Source organism: Amblyraja radiata, chromosome 4, assembly GCF_010909765.2.
Source record: "Amblyraja radiata isolate CabotCenter1 chromosome 4, sAmbRad1.1.pri, whole genome shotgun sequence".
Classification (NCBI taxonomy): domain Eukaryota; kingdom Metazoa; phylum Chordata; class Chondrichthyes; order Rajiformes; family Rajidae; genus Amblyraja; species Amblyraja radiata.
Window position 1 is genome coordinate 97,468,886 of NC_045959.1, and position 20,015 is coordinate 97,488,900.

At 38.0% G+C, this 20,015-nt stretch overlaps 1 protein-coding gene across 2 annotated transcripts in view; it reads right to left on the reverse strand.

The window, feature by feature from the left end:
- ubp1 (upstream binding protein 1) overlaps nucleotides 1-20,015 on the reverse strand; it is a 56,951-nt gene that overhangs the window by 11,973 nt on the left and 24,963 nt on the right. The window contains exons 5-12 of one of the 2 annotated variants that reach the window (XM_033019989.1): nucleotides 19,541-19,647; nucleotides 19,093-19,245; nucleotides 16,547-16,657; nucleotides 9,925-10,032; nucleotides 6,079-6,179; nucleotides 5,845-5,899; nucleotides 2,518-2,611; nucleotides 1,858-1,948 (exon numbers count right to left, since the gene is read on the reverse strand). In XM_033019989.1, coding sequence (XP_032875880.1) covers nucleotides 1,858-1,948; nucleotides 2,518-2,611; nucleotides 5,845-5,899; nucleotides 6,079-6,179; nucleotides 9,925-10,032; nucleotides 16,547-16,657; nucleotides 19,093-19,245; nucleotides 19,541-19,647 — 820 coding nt within the window. The remainder of the gene's footprint in view (nucleotides 1-1,857; nucleotides 1,949-2,517; nucleotides 2,612-5,844; nucleotides 5,900-6,078; nucleotides 6,180-9,924; nucleotides 10,033-16,546; nucleotides 16,658-19,092; nucleotides 19,246-19,540; nucleotides 19,648-20,015) is intronic. The other variant, XM_033019990.1, reaches the window with a different exon arrangement.

The window sequence follows — 20,015 nt, forward strand, 5'->3', positions numbered from 1 at the left end:
AACAATTCTGATGAAGAGTCTTCAATCTGAAACTGTCGTTGTTCCTCTTTCTACAAATGTTGCCCGATTTGCTCAACATTTCATTTCAGATTTCCAGTATCTGCGTATTTTGATTTTCTAATTTGCATTTTTAATGGATGTATTCAATGGAAAGAATATAAAATAAATGGGTATAATTGCTGGGTAGCCACGATCGAAGGCGTTCAATGTTGAAGATTTTCTGACTGGCAAATGGTAGGATGGAAAGAACAGGTTGTAGAAGAAACGTGTAGAGATTATTCAAATGCACTCTGCACAATTAAAACTTCACTAATCTTTACATCAAGTTTCACTGATAGTACTTAAAATTTTACTCTGAAATTGCAGCTTGTGTGCAAATTATTCTAATGTATTGGTGCTGACTTGCCACAGGGCAAGATATACTCTTAACTGAAAATTAGTCACTTCCACTATCATGTAGCTTTATAGACATTTAATAAACAAAATTAAACTAATGTCCCATGCATAACTGCAAATGGCCCAGCTAAACTTTACGCCACAATAGCATTTCTTCCGCTCGGTGACATCCTAAACAATTTAGCAATAATAAGAAATGGAACTGGCAAGGGAGAATGAATCAGTGTACGGCAAGATGCGTTGGTTGTGCTGGTTGCATTGCAATCGCCCTAGTCTTGGGAGGAAATTGGATTGGAAAGAGGGAGTCTGGGGTCTGAAAATGTGGAACGAGGAAATAGAAAACTGGAGTTTAGATAAAAGTCTGCTTTTGAAAGTGGTGAGAAGGGTGCAAGAAGCTCAGTTGAGTTTGGGACAGGAAAATTATAAATATGTGGGCCTGCAACATTCAGAGAACCATTTGCAACATTGAGAGAAATAAGCCAAGAGCAGTCAGACAATTGGGAAATAAAATTAGTAAGCTAGATAAGTGAGGGATAAAGAAAGATTGATTCCAGTGGCAATTAAATGATGATCATGGGGATAAGAGACATGGGTCCTCACTCGTCCTCTAGTTTTTAATAATGATCACCAACACGGAGGATTGTGATTGAGCACTCAGATGGAGGAAAGATTGACAAGTGGCCATTTGGATAAAATGGGGAGTCACAAAGGGGAAGGGGAGAAGTGGGTACGAGTCCATGTGCGGCCCAGGGAATAGGTATGGGGGGGGGGGGGGGGGGGGAAGGATGGGAAAAACAAATTGTAGGTTAGTAACCTAAAGTTAGAGAATTCAATGTTCATACTATTAGGTTGCAAGCTACCCAGCTATTGTAACTATTAGGTTGTTCCTCCAGTTTGCATGTGGCCTCACTCTCTAGCAATGGAGACGGCCAGAACAAAACGATCAGTGTGGGAATCGGAGTTAAAATGGTTAGCAATTGGGAGATCCAGCAGGTCTTGGTAGACTCAGCACAAGTATTCAGCAATGAAAGGGACAATAGTCTGGCAAGGCTCATATCAACACAGTTGGGAACTCTAATGTTCTACTTATTTGTAAAATAATACTCTCAGTATCATTCTTTTAAGAATCAGACTATTGAATTGTTTGGAGAGTTAACTACTTCAATATTTTAAGAATAGTACCAAGACAGATATGAGATTATTTAATATAAATCTGTCAGGCATATCTGAAAAGGTGAGGCTAAACATGGCTGCAGTCATTTCAGTTGCATGTATTAGTTGCAGGATCACATGCACAGGCAGATAGAAAATCTGTTAATGTAATATTCAAAATACAGACTGGTTGCACTGATTTCAATTGCCATTACCTTTAAATGACATGTGGGCACCTCCATTTGCATTGGTGTTAAAAATCAAGCTCAAGAGACAAACTGATTTAAAAGAAGTTTTCTGAATAGTTACCTAGCTTTAAGTTCATTAAACAATCTAATCCCATCAGCCGAGCCACAGATCTGGACAAGATCATCTCGAGTCAATTTTAATAAATCTGAACCTGGGAAAAGAGTAATTAATGACACTAATTATGAAGCATTCACAGGTGTAGAGTCGAGCTTAACTTAAACAAAGGAAAATAGAATTTTAACAGCTTAAAAATTATTTCAATGTTTAGACTTGGACATGACAACTTACTGTGGATTCCTTGTCTTTTTTGGTATTCAGTCATACAACACAATTTGCACTAACAGATATTCATTTGCAATACATTCAGCAACAAAAATCTCAACGTGGACATATTCTGTCATTTACTGGAACTCTGGTGTCATTTTTAAAATCCCATCTTTTTCCTCAGATCACAGTTCCAAGCAAGATAGAAGTGAACTGATCATTGCAATGCGACATCAGTATTCAATCCCTACTCCCCTACAACCTGCAGGTCGCAGGTTGCTACCTGCAACTCTCATTGTGGGAAAACAGATCTGCATTTCTGAAGATTTAAGAATGGGAACTCAATTCTGTATCCTTGTAAGGTTCCAGAAGTGCCACAACACATTTCACATTTATTACAGCGTAAGTATACTTGCTAACTACATGTTTTTAAATGTAAAGAGCAGCAATCAATACCTGAGAAGTTTGAAAATAATCTTGCGTACGTCGCGAATCTATTCTTGTGCAGCCACTGTTGAGCCTCCTGTATTGTTGTTGCCGGACAGAGTTGCTGGAGGGAGAGGGGTGGGAAGAGAGAGGGCAGTCAATGGAAGTGTCTTGAGGGCAGTCAGTATTACAGTCGAGGAGGTGCCGAAGGTACTGAACGTGTATAAAGGTAGACAAATCTCCTGGGCCTGATTGGATATATTTGAGGACAGTGTGGAAAGCTAGAGGAAACTGCAGGTGCCTTGGCCGAGATATACGAGCCATCATAAAATACAGGTGAGATGCTGGAAGACCGGCGGGTGGCAAAAGTTGTGCCTCTATTTAAGAAGGGCTGCAGGGAAAAGTCCGGGAACTACGGGCCAGGGAGTCTAACATCTATAGTCGGAAAGTTACTAGAGACTATTCTGAGGGATAAGATTAGATGGACAAGGGCTGATTAAAGATAGTCAGCATAGTTTTGTACATGGGAGATCGTGTCACACGAATGTGAATCCCTGCTAGACGTTTTGGATTCAAAATATCAAGTATACAGGTCAAGTAAAATGGATACATTGAAATGGCAATTGTGAACCTAGGGCTGTGAAAAACATGTAATTCCACCAAAAAGTGTCTGAAAATTCAACTCAGCAGCTGTTCTTGCCAAGTAAACTTAAAATTTCAGCTAAGGCGGCAAGCACAGTTGCAAAAAGATGGAAAGTTACATCGGAAGGAGAAAAAGAGTGGATGAAGTTGGTGGAGTAATACAGGTACAACTTCATAAAATCTACTTGTTAAATTTGGCTTCAAATTACACCAAGAGTTTTCTTTAAGGATTCCATTGCTCTTGGATTCATTATTCTAATTGAAGGACATTTTTCTGTAATACTAATGGATAATTTCTCCATAAATGTTCCCGGATCTTATCAGTATTTCAACCAGCTTCAGCATTTAAAAACTTCATATTTTCAGTATCTCAAGCAGCTATGTTTTGAAGCATTTTCATTGTCCTCAGTAAAATTTAACCTTCTGCCGCAATAGAAAGGAATAGTTTTGCATTTTTAACATAGTTAACTGAAGGCTAAACTACATCTGCAGATCCTTGTATCCAGCTAAAAATACAGTTTTTAATTTTTAATGAGAAATGCATGTGCTGGAAATCTGAAATAAAAATGGAAAATTATTGAAATACTCAAATCAGGTAGCATCAGTAGAAAAAGGTTCAAGCACCTTGTTCCCAACGTATTTTAAAATCTTTGACGATGGATAAAGGAGAAAAACGGATGCTCGAAGGGATGCAAGGTCATCGATCTGAAATGTTATCGTATTTTCTCTGGATAGATGCTGACAATTAAAAAAAATGTTTGCACATAGTTCTGCTTGTAAAACACCACATCAACATAGAAACATAGAAAATAGGTGCAGGAGTAGGCCATTCAGCCCTTCGAGCCTGCACCACCATTCAATATGATCATGGCTGATCATCCAACTCAGTATCCTGCACCTGCCTTCTCTCCATACCCCCTGATCCCTTTAGCCACAAGGGCCACATCTAACTCCCTCTTAAATATAGCCAATGAACTGGCCTCAACTAACCTCTGTGGCAGAGAATTAAACAGATTCACCATTCTGTGTGAAAAATGATTTTCTCATCTCGGTCCTAAAAGACTTCCCCCTTATCCTTAAACTGTGACCCCTTGTTCTGGACTTCCCCAACATCGGGAACAATCTTCCTGCATCTAGCCTGTCCAACCCCTTAAGAGTTTTGTACGTTTCTATAAGATCCCCCCTCAATCTTCTAAATTCTAGCGAGTACAAGCTGAGTCTATCCAGTCTTTCTTCATATGAAAGTCCTGACATCCCAGGAATCAGTCTGGTGAACCTTCTCTATACTCCCTCTATGGCAAGAATGTATTTCCTCAGATTAGGAGACCAAAACTGGACGCAATACTCCAAGTGTGGTCTCACTAAGACCCTCTACAACTGCAGTAGAACCTCCCTGCTCTTATACTCAAATCCTTTTGCTATGAATGCTAACATACCATTCGCTTTCCTCACAACCGCTGCACCTGCATGCCTACTTTCAATGACTGGTGTACCATGACACCCAGGTCTCGTTGCATCACCCCTTTTCATAATCGGCCACCAATCAAACAATGTAATATTATTTAATTATTTCAAAACACTAAATTCCAAACAATATTTTCCACCACCAAAGCTTTTCATGGAAAAGCCCCAATTTGGTAAATTTTGTCTAAATGTATGAAGCCTGGAAAAAAATATTTTTCTCCATAACTCCAAATATGAATTGGAACTCCCGTTTAATTCAAGCAAACAAATTCATTTTACAAAAACAGAATTATACATTGTAAACGGATTTACTATGTAATGCCATCATGGGAACACTTATTCTCTGACATAGAAACAGAGAAAAAAGATGCAGGACTAGGCCATTCAGCCCGTCGAGCCGCCATTCAATATGATCATGGCTGATCATCCAAAATCAGTACCCCGTTCCGGATTTTTCCATATATCCCTGTATTCCCTTAGCCTTAATAGCTAAATCTAACTCTCTCTTGAAAACATTCAGTGAATTGGCCACCACCGCTTTATGTGGCAGAGAATTCCGCAGATTCACAACTCTCTGGGTGATCTGTGATCAAAACATAATTTTGATCCATGTACAAGAGTCATGTTGCTGACTGTAGATATTCTTGAATCCAAAATTTGCCAAAACATATCATTCATCTACTTTAACAAAATGAAGTATGTTTGGATCCTGCCAGAAATACTTTTGGTTAAAAGGAATGTCCCAATGTTAAAAGCAATTTACATTTTTTTTAAAAACTACTGTGGATCTACTCATAAAAAAAGAGTATAATTGAGAATATAAGTACAGTACCTCAATATTTTAACCAAAGATTTCAAATAATAAGAATTTCCAGATCAAGATTTTTAATATATAAACTCAGAATAAATTTAAACGTTTAATAACTATTGGAGATATAATGTATAAAGAGCTGAATATTTTCTATATATCACTATATTCCTAGTTCAACAATTTATATTCTCAAGCTTTTCATTGCAGGAAGCTTTGTAAAAGCTTTCCAATTGTAATTAATCCAGTTTATGTGGAGTCCGCAGATCTTACCTCACATTCAACAGGAAAATCTATTCCATGTTGTGAATTAATGTTTTTAAAAAATCGGACAAGATATAGCATTGAAAACAAAAATTATGGTTTACGTTTTGATAAAGGTAAACTGTTCATTGCCCAACAGAAGTAATCGTCTACCTTTACTGCTATGGGGAGACACATACCTCCACTACACACTGTGGTGTCCCTTCTCCTTGATGATTTGGTGAAGAGGAGTTACTGTAAAACAACAGCATTCATGAGGTGCAGTTCCAACTTCTTGCATTTTAGTAAAAAAGGAAAAGATCTTAAAGCTAGAAGTCTGTACTGCCCAATATTTGACATGTTAAGCATAGCAGGATTAATATTTATATTCAGTCATAATGCAGCAATATTAAACTTAATCAGCATCATTATACCTGTCAGGAGGAACACTGCAAGCCGCAACTTGTCCTGGTGCAAATGCTGGAGTGGTTGAAGGGCTGCTGTTCACATATGCATTATCTGGCCAAGGAGAGCACTGTCGCATCAAGAGGGAAAAAAAGAGATTAGAACTTGAAATTCTTGATGAAAACTGGGTTCAAATGAATTGATTGAGATATTGTGCATAGCAGGAAAGAATTGACATTTCCACATACGTCCAAAGGACAAATGATAAATTGCCAAGAATACATACATCCTGTATTTTGGCAGATAATTGTCATGACATACAAAAACAAAGTGGACCAGGCCAACTACAAACTATTCATGCAACAACACAAATAAAACGCTGCAAACCAAGAATAGATGATGCTCAATGGTTTGGCTGCATTATCTTAATTTCAATAACAGGAACTTCCTTCAAACAAACAATTGACGCAATGAAAAGTTATGATTTCGTATCTGGAAAAAATTGTTTTTGCATCATACATCACAGCACAGGGTTGAAGTAGTAAATATTCAATTCATAGTTGTTATTATTTCAGTTGCTTGACATTTATTTTCCTCAATTTCTGCAGAAAGTTGAAAGCAAACTGCATAAACCAGAATGTACAGAACTGTGTGAACAAAAATATAAATATACAAGAAAAAATATTAGTCCAATATTCAGGAGAAATGATTGGCAGAAGCGCAGGTTTAGCTAAATTGTACTAATAGCTAACTAGACAATCGTTATCCATCAAAAGTGAAACTTATTGGTGTTCAAAATACATAACCATTCTCCAGGTTCCCAATAATAAGGCAGGCTGCCCCAAGATCAGCATGCTGCTTTTCAGTTTCATCACCCAAGTTAAACATGGGACCCCATTTGCAAGTGAATCGACATTCCCATCAAGTCATTGTCACAATATTGCAATGTTTGTATCCAAATGATTGGTAGAATAAGGAGAACGGTTCTATATCGACCCAAGCTGTAACCTATTCCAGAGATGCTGTCTGACCCGCTGAGTTACTCCAACTTTATGTGTCTATCTTCGGTTTAAACCAACATCTGCAGTTCCTTCCTAAACAAAACGGTTCTGACCTTGTGTTTAAGGGAAATTGTCAGAGCAAATGCTCAAATCCCCTGGATGCAACTTGGGAATTCAAACATAAATTCTGCAGCATTTGTGAGGTTTGTCTTAGTGAATAGAAACCTTAAGCAGAGATGGATCATTCCAAAAATTTGGATGCAAAATATATATATTTAATAAAGAAGGAATCTATGTTAATTTGGTACCTCATGATATTCTCCATTATACAAACAACTACAAAAGTGAATTACTTTTCAGTCACAGTCCGTATCAGAGATATACATCAGTCAAATAGGTACGCATGACTTGGAAACAACAAATTAGATTTAATAATCTGTTCAGTTATTTTGTTCACGTTAGTTGAAAGATGACATGGTAGCCATGAAATGAGGGATAACTCCCTGTTGTTCTACAAACTTTTCACAGTAACCTACATAGATCAGATTTTAAACAGTTGTTTCAAAAGAGACAAATCAAATTACAACACTTCATTGATTAAGGCATCATAGTGTCAGGCATAATAACATTCAGCTCTGGAATGGGACTTGAACATTCAACTTTCAAGCAGAGAATTGTACCACTCAAGACCTCCATTGAACAGAGGAGCAAAATCTGTTATAGTGAATGCAAAAGTCTCCACATTTCAGAATAAATTTCAAAGATGGTCCTTGCAACGTATTTATTACACCTTAGCTGGATCAAACAGCATTAACCCTCTATGAAGCAAACTTTCAATTTCACACAAAGTGCCAATCCAATTAAGTTTAAGAAAAAGAAATTCCAAATGATTGGAGCAGACTTTTCACATTTTCTGTAATCTGGATCCATTTTCTCGCCACCACAATTTCTGAGTCCCAGACAGGAAAGGTACTCCACAAAGCAAATGAAAGATCATCTATAGACAGCGAAGATGCCAGCTAGACTTTCCTTTCTCCCAATTGTGTGTGGACAAAAATTAACTCAGCACTAGATTCTGCCATCCTGAACTAAAGAGTAGTATCTTGCTGAAGTGCTCAGGTTGACAATGTTAGCTATAATTTTCATTAATTCTAACCTTATTTCTGAAACTTGCTGCCAGAGGAAATGGAGTAAGATACATGCACTCTAATGGCAAGATATAGATATGGAACTAATGCAGGTAAATGGGATTGGCATAGGTAGGCAAAATTGATGGATATGTGGGCTAATGAGCTGGTTTCGGCACTGTATAACTATAACCCGACTAGTATTTTATAATCATGGCACAATGAGGAAATCTCTTCAATTATAGTATTATGATTTTGTGCAAATTGTCACTAGTTTACGGTTCTATTTTAAATCAACGGTTGAAAGATAAGATAATGCAGCTTAAAAAAGGATGGTTATGCAAACTCAATTTATTTTCTATATAGATATTAACCTGCCTTGAATTCTCGCAGATAAATCTCCAGTTTATCAATTAAAATGAAGCACTCCAAAGCAATTGCACTTCCAACAAATATTTAAAACTGCTCTGAGAAATGGCATAAGCTGCTCAACTTTAAACCTTAGGTTCCCAACCAGAAACATTAGGCCAAACTTTGTTAGAAAAAAAACTATCCATAACAGAACATGCAATTCCACAAGTAATACCAGGTCATGTGTCATAAGTTGGTCTCTCTACTCTGCTCAATTCTTTGACTTGCTCTGAACCTCCCAATTAACAACTTGTTTTTTTTTCCCCTTCCGCATTAATTCCCCATTAAAATAACCAGAGACTTTTCTATTTTTTTTAAGGAGTTCAAGTATCTCTGTAATAACCTGCTTTTAAATACAATGCCAATTAACAATGATCAGAAACAGAAATTAAACTACAGCTGTAGACTTAGTTTGTGAACCATTGAAAAATATTGCCTGTTGGCTTCCCTCAAAAATCTGGAGCAAACTTTGTTCAATCCAATTGAAGATCCATACATGGAATAAACATCAACCCAATATACCCCACACTTAAAACCTTAACCTCTTCAAAGAAATATGCAAATAACAAATTCTTGAAATAATGCTGTATTAATAATGATTTCAAAATCTGGAGTTTGCAGTCAAGAAAGTTTTAAATTCTCTATGAAAAGAGAATATGCAACAAATTATGCAAATAATTCCTAAAGTAAAATGCACACCTCCAAAAATATTTACAAAATCATTGCATCATTTCAGCTACTCTGGGGTAGAAAACGATTGGCAGTGCAAACACCTAACAGCATTTCAAAAGGCAAGAAGGATAAAAAGGCAAAATAAATGCAAAAACCAAATTTGTCACAATGAATTACAAATTTGAATCATTCTACTATTCACTTATTAAATTATGCAAAATGTTTCAGTAATTTAGGCCACAAAAACCAAAGTGTACACTAATCTCAATACAGATGATTTTTGGGGGCAAATTATTAATACCATATTAAACAGTTCAAGAAATTCTCAATAGTAATTTCCTCTGAACATTTTATCTCAACTGTTGTAAAAACTATCTGCCAATTTGAAAACTTAATATTATGAAAATTAGCAGTATTCATTTTAATGTAATGTAACAAACTAGACACATTTTTGTGGCCTTTGTGGAATTAAGAGCTTCTGTATCAGGTGTTAGATTTAGGAGAGTCAAGGACGTTAAGTTGAAAATTTTGCATAAAACATCCAAAATAAGTCCTTTTAACAGTTGTGTTATATGGTGATATGGCATAATCCTATATCTAACACTTTGATTGTATTCTTGCACAAGCGGTCTTGTACAACAAAAAGGTAAGCAGAAGTCCTTACACTGCCTCGCTTTGCCAGAGAATCACCGCAGTCTGCTGGCAAAGTCCGCTTGGTGGACTTTTTCTGCTCATGTTCAAGTGCATCTTCAATAATAGGCTCAAGCCTCATCTGGACAGACACCAAAGACTAGGATCAATTTATACAGTACATCATGAGATCATGAGCACAACACCTAGCAGTGTAAGCATTTCTTTAACATCAACAACTTTTAAAAAAATTCAATTTTCATATGGAAAACAGAATCCTTTTTGACCTTCAACTTGCTTTTCAGATGCGATGAATCAAATCTCCCATTAACTCTCATCTACAACTGTCACGGAATTCCAGTTTAAAATGGAAGTAGTGCCATTTTGTCTACATCTGGCTTTACAATGACCTAATTAATTTTAAATGCTTTTCAAAAAAAATCCAGATAGCCTGAACATCCACTTAAAACACGAAAAATGGACATACAGTAAGTTTACATTTTCATTTTCCAGTTTCTAAAGTCATTAGCAAGATTTCAGAAATAGCAACATTTCAATCATATTGCTTATTTGCTCCAACAATTGCAACCTTTGTGCCAGCATCAAAAATCTTGGGATAAATAGGATACCTCAATCAGTGATAAAATGCAGTTTCGATCACATACAATGTAGGAATTAAATGTACATTTGTTTATCGTAGAGAAGAAGAATCTCAGTTATACTAATGGGGCACACACTGCAATTACAAGTTAGAATCTTCTTGCTACATTTGGTTCAAATTATTTGTAAATCTTTCTTGACATTATTTAAATATCTATAATCACTTACACATACACCAACGAGATATGTAGCAGTGTTTTAATCTTCGGGGCCGAATGGCCTCCTCCTGCACCTATTTTCTATGTTTCATATTTTTATTCTGCTAAAATGTGCATATTAGCAGTTTCTTACCTCCCCAAAAGAACTTCCCTTGCATCGTATACACCTACAAACCAAACTGATTGCTGTAATTCAGCATACTATGGTTTAATTGGCAGCTCTAGAACTCAAAAATCAATTCAATTTGGCTCACAAGGGTCCCATTTCCAGTTTTTATACATGTTTTCTAAAAAAGTTTTTTTCTATTTAACAATGAAATTCAATTGGAACGGTAGCAAGGACAAGTAATTTGGATATGTCATCGTCACAAATATATATAGTCTTTCACATCTACGAGAGATGGGGGCATGAACTCCTTGTAGTTAAAATAAATCCTATACCACGAGATCTCCCATAATTAATAAACTATTGTAAAACTGACAATCTGGTAACTGGCTATTCAGATATCCCAATGGTTCCACATCTGGCTCGCTAAGTAACGTTTGATGCAGTCTTTCCACTTACTAAGGCCCTGTATTCGTGCATTAAATTCATGTATTAATTTTCAATTTACCAATTAGAAAAATCATGTTGTATAAAATCAAAACACAATTAAAGATTGTTGAAATATTGAAAGAAGTGTCATCCAATAGTTCAGAACATTGGCTAATTTGGCAGAGGATGCCAGATTATCAGACCTTTGCGGTAATTCCATTTAAACTAAGTGATAGTTTCGACATCACATGACACAGCAGTGCTCTCTATTAGGAAAGGTTTCTCAACCGATAGATGCATATAGATATACTGGTCAGAAAAAAATTCAAGGTAGGATCTGCAGCTGACTTTGTGAATACACTGATCTGTGGATAACATGTACTGCCAATACAAAATACAGGGCATCAAAACCGAAGGGAAAATGCACAAATTTAGCAGTGATTCCATGCGTTGGAAGCCTAGTAGCTAATCCTTTATTCATCATTGTAAAGGTTTGCTTTCTCAAAGCAATTCCAAACACACAGCCATTAATTTTCCAAAGCCACCATTACACATTCTATAAAAATTGTGTTTAAACACAAGTGGAAAGAGATAATTAGAAATATTTCTAGGTTCCCCCATTCAATGAAAATCTTGGAATCTAGGAAGATGGAACGCATTCACCATTTCAGAACCTTTAAGTACATTATGAGGCATTATGGGTTGAACTCAAAGCAAGGAGTAATTACTCTAATGGGATTATATCAAAAACCGCCAAACAGCAGGTTAGAGAGGATTTATATAGACAGATTATGCAAGGATGTAAGAACTACTGGGTTGTTGTAGTGGATGACTTGAACTTCTTCAATATAGACTGGGACTTAACAAAGGCAAGAAGATTAGCAGGGCAAAATGCATTAGGTATATCTAAGGTGGTTTCCTTAAACAGTATGTGGATAGTCCAACTTGGGAAGGGATCTTCCTGGATCCTGTAGTGGGAAAAGAGCCTGGGCTGGTGTTTGGTGTTGGGATGGAAGGAAAATTTATTGATCGTGATCACAACTCCATAAAATTTAAGATTGGCGTGAATAGTGACAGGTCTGGATGTTGGAGGAAGGTATTTAATTGGGGGAAAGCAGATTACAATGTCGTTAGGCAGTAACTGAGGATGGTAGATTGGGATCAGTTGTCATTGGGCAAGTCGACAGAGGATATGTGAGAGTCGTTTAAAGGCCAGCTGACCAAAGTGCAGGACCAACATTTTCCGGAGGATAAGGAGGAACCGTGGATGACAAAGGAAGTTGTAAATTTGGTCAGGAAGAAAAAGGATGCATACGGCAGGTTTAAGGTGACAGCTTTAAACAGGATTTAAGGAATATAAAGCAAGTAGGAAAGAACTCGTGGGCGATTAGAAGAGCCAGAAGGGGGGTCATAAAGTGTCATTGGCAAGTCGGAATAATGAAAATCCCAAAGCACTTTATACGTACATTAAAAATAAGAATAAGAGGGCGACCAGGGGGAAGGTAGGACTGATTTGAGATCAAGAAGGGGGTGGTGCTAAGGCTCTTGAAGAACATTAAGGTGGATAAGTGTCCAGGGCCTGATGGATCTATCCCAGGTTATTGAAGGAGGCGAGAGGAGATGGTGGGGCCTTGATGACGATTGTTATTTCTTCCCTAGCCACAGGCAATGAATGTTGTGGAGGACTGGAGCGTCGCCAAAGTTGTTTCTTTAAGAACGGAAGTAGAGAGAATCCAGGAACTATACGGAGAGTCTCACGTCAGTGGTAGGGAAACTATTGGAGAGATTTCTTTGAAATGACAAAGGAGATTGATGAAGGAAGGGCAATGGATGTGTGGATACGTGGATTTTAGTAAGGCTCCTGATAAGGTCCCTCATAGTAGACTGATACAAAAGATCAAGATGTAGTACAGGATTCACGATGACTTGGTCGTATGGATTCAGAACTGGTTTAGTCACAGGGTTGTGATGGAAGGTGGATAATTCTGGCCGGAGGTCTGAACAATAGAGTTCCGCGGGGTCTGTGGTGGGACCACTGCTGTTTGTGATATATAAATGGCTTAGATGTAAATGTAGATGAGTTGGTGAGGAAGGCTGTCAGATGATACTGCAAGATTTAGATCAGCTGCAGAAATAGGCGGAGAAATAGCAGGTGGAGTTTAACACGAGCAAGTGTGAGGTGTTGCACTTTGGAAGGTTAAATGAAAGGAGAGAGTATACAGTTAATGACAAGACCCTTAACAGCATTGATGTGCAGAGGGGCCTTGGAGTCCAGTTCTTAGCTCACTAAAGGTGGCAACACAAATAGAGAGGATAGTAAAGAAAGCCTTTGGTAAGCTTGCCTTCATTGCTCGGGGCACCGAGTACAAAAAGCAGGAAATTATGATGCAGCTCTATAATACTTTGGTTAGGCTGCATGTTTAATGGAGATGTCCAGGGCAAGTTTGTGTTTTTTAAAATATAAATAGAGGGTGGCGGGGACCTGGAATACGTTGCCAGGGGTGGTGGTGGAGGCAGATGCCATAGTGGCGTTTAACAGACTTTTGGCTAGGCACATGCAAGTGCAGGGAATAGAGGTATACGGATCATGTGCAGGCAGATAAGATCAGCTCAGCACGGCATCATGTTCAGCACAAACATTGTGTGCCGAAGGGCCCGGTTTCTGTTCTGTAATGTTTTATGTTCAAAGGCACTTGTTTTTAAGACCTTTCAACTTGAATAACCCTGATATAAATAAAATCATAATATTGAAAGCTTCTAGTTTTAAACTCATTACACACAAAATTAATCTGACTAGCAAGAAATTATTAAATGTTCCAAAAAGCAGATTCCCTCATACTTCACATGGCAGTGACAAAAGTTCTTGAACCTGCTGAAACCTTAAAAAAAAATACAAGTTTTAGTGATTAATCAAATCCAAAATTGGGATGTTTGTCACCCTTTTTAAGTTAACACAATGCATTGCCTTGCATACAATAAAGTCACTCATATGACCATGGTTCACATGAAAGTAACTATTCTCAAACTTCCACAGATTTGCCCGTTCCAGCAGCTTAGATAATCTTGTCATCCTTTCAAATCCAAAATCAATAAATGCTAAAGTTAAGTAAATTATATTACATCAAACATTCATGCCCTCAGTCCCATAGATTCATACTCCGTGTCCGAACTATTGCTAATTGGCATTAAAAGACCAATTCCTACGCACACCTCCAAAGGTGTGTATCCTTCCAAAACTGACGTGTTTCGGTTACTGCCTCAAGATGAACAGATAATGATTATGGGCTGATCAGCCACGTAGTACCAGAACATCATAAACATTCAACTAGAACAAACCCGACACTGCTATCCTAAAATACACATTGAAAGTTATTTGCATGGTCATATACTTAAAATAAATGGGAAAGTAATTACAGAAAGTGAAACTCCCAACTACAAACAGTAAAGTGAAATTAAAATGGGCAAATGAGGACGCATGGGGTGAATAAACAAGGAAAAAAAGATAAATGTGACAGGAGTGTTTCATTGTAATCAGATAATTGAGTTGTCTTCTCCCCCTCCCATCCAAAAAAACAGGCGTACAACAAAATGGAAATCTGTATATTATACTAATTTTTGTTATGCCAGTTACAAAATGTACTAATGACACCAAAGGTTGGCCCTCAAATGATCAGGAGGAGTTTAACGGAAGAGACTTTTGATCCATGTAAGGGATAATGCCAAAGTGAAAGGATTTTAATGCATATTCAGGGCTCAGTAATAGGTGTGGGGGTCAGGAAGCAAAGATATACAATTAATAAATGTCTAATAAATATAACTAGGAATGGAGAGTGAGCACTGTGTGAATATTGACTGTTCATTGAAGTATGTTAACAATGCAAAGTTATTATCCTCAAGTTATTTTTCATGTAAGAGGTTAAATATCAGGGCATGTAGCTTCAAAACACACACGTTATTTTAAACTCATGGTACAGTGCCTTCCTAAAAGAGACATTACCTTACAAAAACAAACCAAGGAAGCTCAGTAAACAACAGAAAGAGCAGCTGCAGAAATTAAAGCTTTATGTTAATAGACACGCTAGGTATTCATAAGCATAAAGATGTATGATTGAATTTAGGTCCTGTTGCATTTGAAAGTGTAACCCAGAATGGCAATTTCATTTTTAGTGGTTCTCCCAAGGATTTTAGTTTAAACTATGCAAAAATGTTGATGTAGCCAATTACATGTCCTCTCCTAAAAATGCCTGTCCTTGCTAAGAAATGAAACATGGGAATTGACCTTGGTAGCTGTTTTTAGGAGGGAAGAATTCAACCAGACTTTTGAGCATATTATCATCTGCTAAAAGGTATAATGGATTAGAGTTAGCAGCAAAGGGCTACATGATAGATAATCTAAGCAAGAATGATTGAACAACCAATTGTGCAAAGCATAATAGAATCCCAGAACTAATATTATTGATTGGCGCTTGAAGGGAAAATTAACTCAGACAGATTCTCAGAAAATAACTTGTACTTTTGAGATAACAACGGAAAACATTATCCCCATGCTGGAGAGAAAGCAGGTGCAAAAACCATTCTTATCCACCAATGCGAGGAAAGGTTCAGCACAGTTCACACACAAAAACTACTGACACAATGATCTTGGAAAGTCTATCTTGGACTAAGAAAGAATATTTTGCAGTCCAGATAAAAATGAATAACCTACTTCTTGATTATGGTTCTTGCAAAATTGGAACAAAGAATTCCAATCTAGATGTTATTCTGAAGCTTATATTGTGAAAAAAGGTGAAAACTTGCAAGATATGCTTGATTTTTGGAACTTCTAGTCATGTCAGAAAGGGTAAGCACCACATAGTAAAATGCTTTTTAACCTCACTGCATGAGCCATCGTGAATGACTGCCCACCGAGGCTTTTCCTTGGTGGCATCAAAGCCATCCACCCAGTAACTGATGCTGACCTGGCCTGGTTGTCTACCCTTGACCTACAACTTTAGGCTGTGCATGCCATACGCAAGAAAATGATGCACCAATTAGATTTTTTCACAGCAATGGAATCAAAGAACAAAGAAATTTAGAAATCCCCAAAAAAAACCCCAGCATGAAATAGAGGTGAAATAAAAGAACAGGTAACATGGCAACTAAAACAATGCATTTTTGGAACACTTAAAAAAGATGATTGCGGGTTCAGTACAAACCAGATTGTCAAAATGATGGACGCTGTGCATCCTTAATTTAAATGAAAATGCACCTGCACTACCTGCACTCTTACTGTTCCTCCTTAACCTATACTTTCCTGAATTTACCTCAGTCAAGATAGTTGTTTCATATGTAGGCTGATACTTTTCTTTATCTTGAGCTGTTCGTTTGTCCATTTTTTCTCTGTCTGTTTTCTGTTTTCTGTCTGCTCCTTTTGGCTAGAAAAACAAAAATACTGAAATACTGTAAATGAAGATTGAGGTGGAGAACTTACACAACCAAGTATTAATAATGATGCTGAAGCTCCAGTTATCCCATTTACTCAAGAGTCAGAGATACAACACAGAAACAGCCTCTTCAGCTCATTGACTCCATGCTGACCATCTCCACTCATCCTGCACTAATCCAAATTTTTTAATGTGCTCACAGTCCCATCAACTCTCCCCAGAATCTGCCTCTCACATGCACGATCAGGACAATTTATAGTGACAAGTTAATTATTCAGCCCACATAGCCTTGGGGAAAAGGGGGTGGAAAATAGAGCACCCACAGGAAACCCATTAAAAGACATTTGGATAGGTACGTGGATAGGTAAGGTTTAGAGGGAACTGGGCTAAAAGCTGGCAGATAGGACCAGCATGGACACATTGGTCTGAATTACCTGTTCTGTACCGTATGACTATGACTATCATTTTAGGATCTGCTCTCATGTCTGTGCCCAGTTTCATTCACATTTGATAGAACGAAGATGGTGGGAAGGGGCCAGGTTGCAGAGGTGGAAAATGCATCAGAGAATCAAGAGGGAACAAAAGAGCCCCACAACAGCCAATATGGTAAATGATTTAGTATTACATTAATATTAAAACTTCAGGCCATTGGAAGTAGATTTTTATCTTGCATTGTTACCGGTTTTAATGTCAACATAGCAATGAACAGAAATTCAAATTGAAGTCTCGGGCTCTGAAAGAAGGGTGTCCAGCTTCATTACTCCTCCATTTCACTGAAAATGTATCATCAGAGTAGGGCATTGTTGGAGGAAGAAACAGAATGCAACCCACCACAAAACACTTTTACAGGTACTCCATTGCAACTTCGCTACCCCTGTTCCCTATCCTGAGTTTGGCAGAGGGAGGGAACAAAGATTGGATGCCAGAAATCCTACTCCTGAACCGCACTGGCAGGTTTTGACAGAAAGCAAAGATGGGGCTGGACGTGATACAAAACATTTTTTGTTATTCATGTCAGGTGTACCGAGACAGTGAAAAGCTTTTGGTTGTGTGCTATCCGGACAAAAAAAAGACTATACATGAATATAAACAGTTAAAACTAACCATCTGTTACAAGGGAACAGGTTCAAGGTGAGAACGGCCTGGAACATCGGGCCTCCGTAGCAGCGACTGCGGAGGCCTCAATAGGCCCGACAATGGGTGGACATGGGGATGGAACTGGACTTTGTGCCTTCCCTCATAATGGAAACCATTGTGGGGGGATGTTTTTTATGTTTAAATTTCTTTATTATTGTCATGTTTGTATTCTTTTTTTATGTGCTGCATTGGCAACAAGCATTTCACTACACCAATTGGTGTAGGTGACTAATAAAGAAACCTTTGAACCTTTGAAACCTTCAAGGATCTGACTAGTAGAACAGAAAAAGGCTCACTCCTCTGCTTAGTTACAAATCAGTTTTATTGGCAAGAGAGAACAAAAACAATACTCGTCTTGGTATGCGCGGGGCCCGGTTTACAGCAACACACCTTTCTCTCTCTCCCTGCCTCCGGCCGTGACGCTGATCGCAACTCAGCCCATGGGTGAACCCCTCTTGTACATAAACTGACTTATGGCTTCCTGGCGCCTGCCTTTATATAGGCAAGATATCAGCCGTTTAAATAACTGCCGGTACGTCCTGGCCAATAGCGCTGCTCCCAAGTTCAAACTATAACCAATGGCAGGGGGCTGCATCCGAGCAAAGCCCCCCCCCTTAGGAAACAAAGCGCTATCAGCCGCAGATTGGCCTGTAAAACAATACACAGCGCTGCCGGTTTGGCGCGTAAAGCAATACACACAGCGCTGCCGGTTTGGCGCGTAAAGCAATACACACAGCGCTGCTGGTTTGGCGCACAAAGGTTTAAACAGAGCGCTGTCAGCTTAGTGTGTGGGAATTTAAACAAATAGCTGTCGGCTGCAGCTTTATGGGTTTTAAATATAGCACTACCCTCCACAGCGACATGGGCTTTAAACATAGCGCTATGGCCACAGCGCTATGGGTCACAGACTGTTCGGGCAAAATTCTTGTATAACACCATCCCATTCAGCTACCCTGCAATCACTCTCTTCTTCTCCGCTCCCCAACCCAATCTGACACCAAGTTCTGGACTCTCAGCCAGAAAATGTCTCAGTTTATTTCACTGGACTTAGATGGCTCACTTCAGAATTATCAAACATCAGCAAGGTTCACCACAATAAATATATACCAGGAATTAAAAACTTATATTTTAAATGGTATCATCAAGACCTTTAAATTCTGCAAACTGTCAAGTCACAAATATACTTACTGTGCATTGTAGAATGTAAGAAAAATAAATCACCAGCTGTACCATCTTCAAGATGTAACAAAAGTAGTATCACCTTAATGCCAAAAATCAAATGACAATACCTTAAAAACTTTTATTTGGCAGCTGGCTGAATGCAGATGTTCTGTGTACTCTCCAGATTCAATTTCCTTGAATGTGTCTATCTGAATCCTGAATGGAACCCCCTTCTCGCCCCCATGCTTTCTGGGAGTAAATTCTGTGCTAATGCAATGTACCTTTAAAAAAAAACAAATTCTGGTTTAAAACAGCTCTGTACAATAACCATACCACCACAAATCACAGGTGGACTATTTTAGATAATTACAGCTCGCAGTGATGTTATCCAACTATACAGATAATGTTTTTCATTGTGTAGTATTAAACATTGTACACAAAATAAAGTCCTGTCGTATATGAAACTTGTACTTCCAACATCTGATAACCAATCTCATTTATAATCTGTTAAATCATTATTTACATCGAATCACAACCCTTTTTTCTGGGGTTGTGAAAAACAATATATCCACAAACCTGAACAAAAGCAGACGTGTGTTTAGCTGGGTCCCATAAATATTCAATAGTATTCAATTGAGCTGGATTAGTTTGGGGGTCAATAATTCCAACTGACATTGGGATATCTGTATCACAAACAAAAAAGAAAATCCTTAATTCAACACTGACATACACTCAAAACGATGCATCAGCAGTCAGCCAGAGAGAAAGAGCTAAATTACAGACAGCCACCTACATCATGATCAAGATGCGCTGGTAGGTTAATTAGCAAATACATGTGGCAAAAAGTATCAAAACAGAGTTATTGGCAATGTGAGAGAGCACAAGTTGCTGGAGACAAGCAAGAAGGGGGATGAGGCTAATGGGATTGCTCTGCTGGGAGCTGGTGTGGACAAGATTTCATAATAGATAAGAGTACAAGAATATTGGAGATTCACGTTTTCCACCTCTGCGCATCTTAAGTCATCCCATTTTCTATCCAGGCTCATTGATC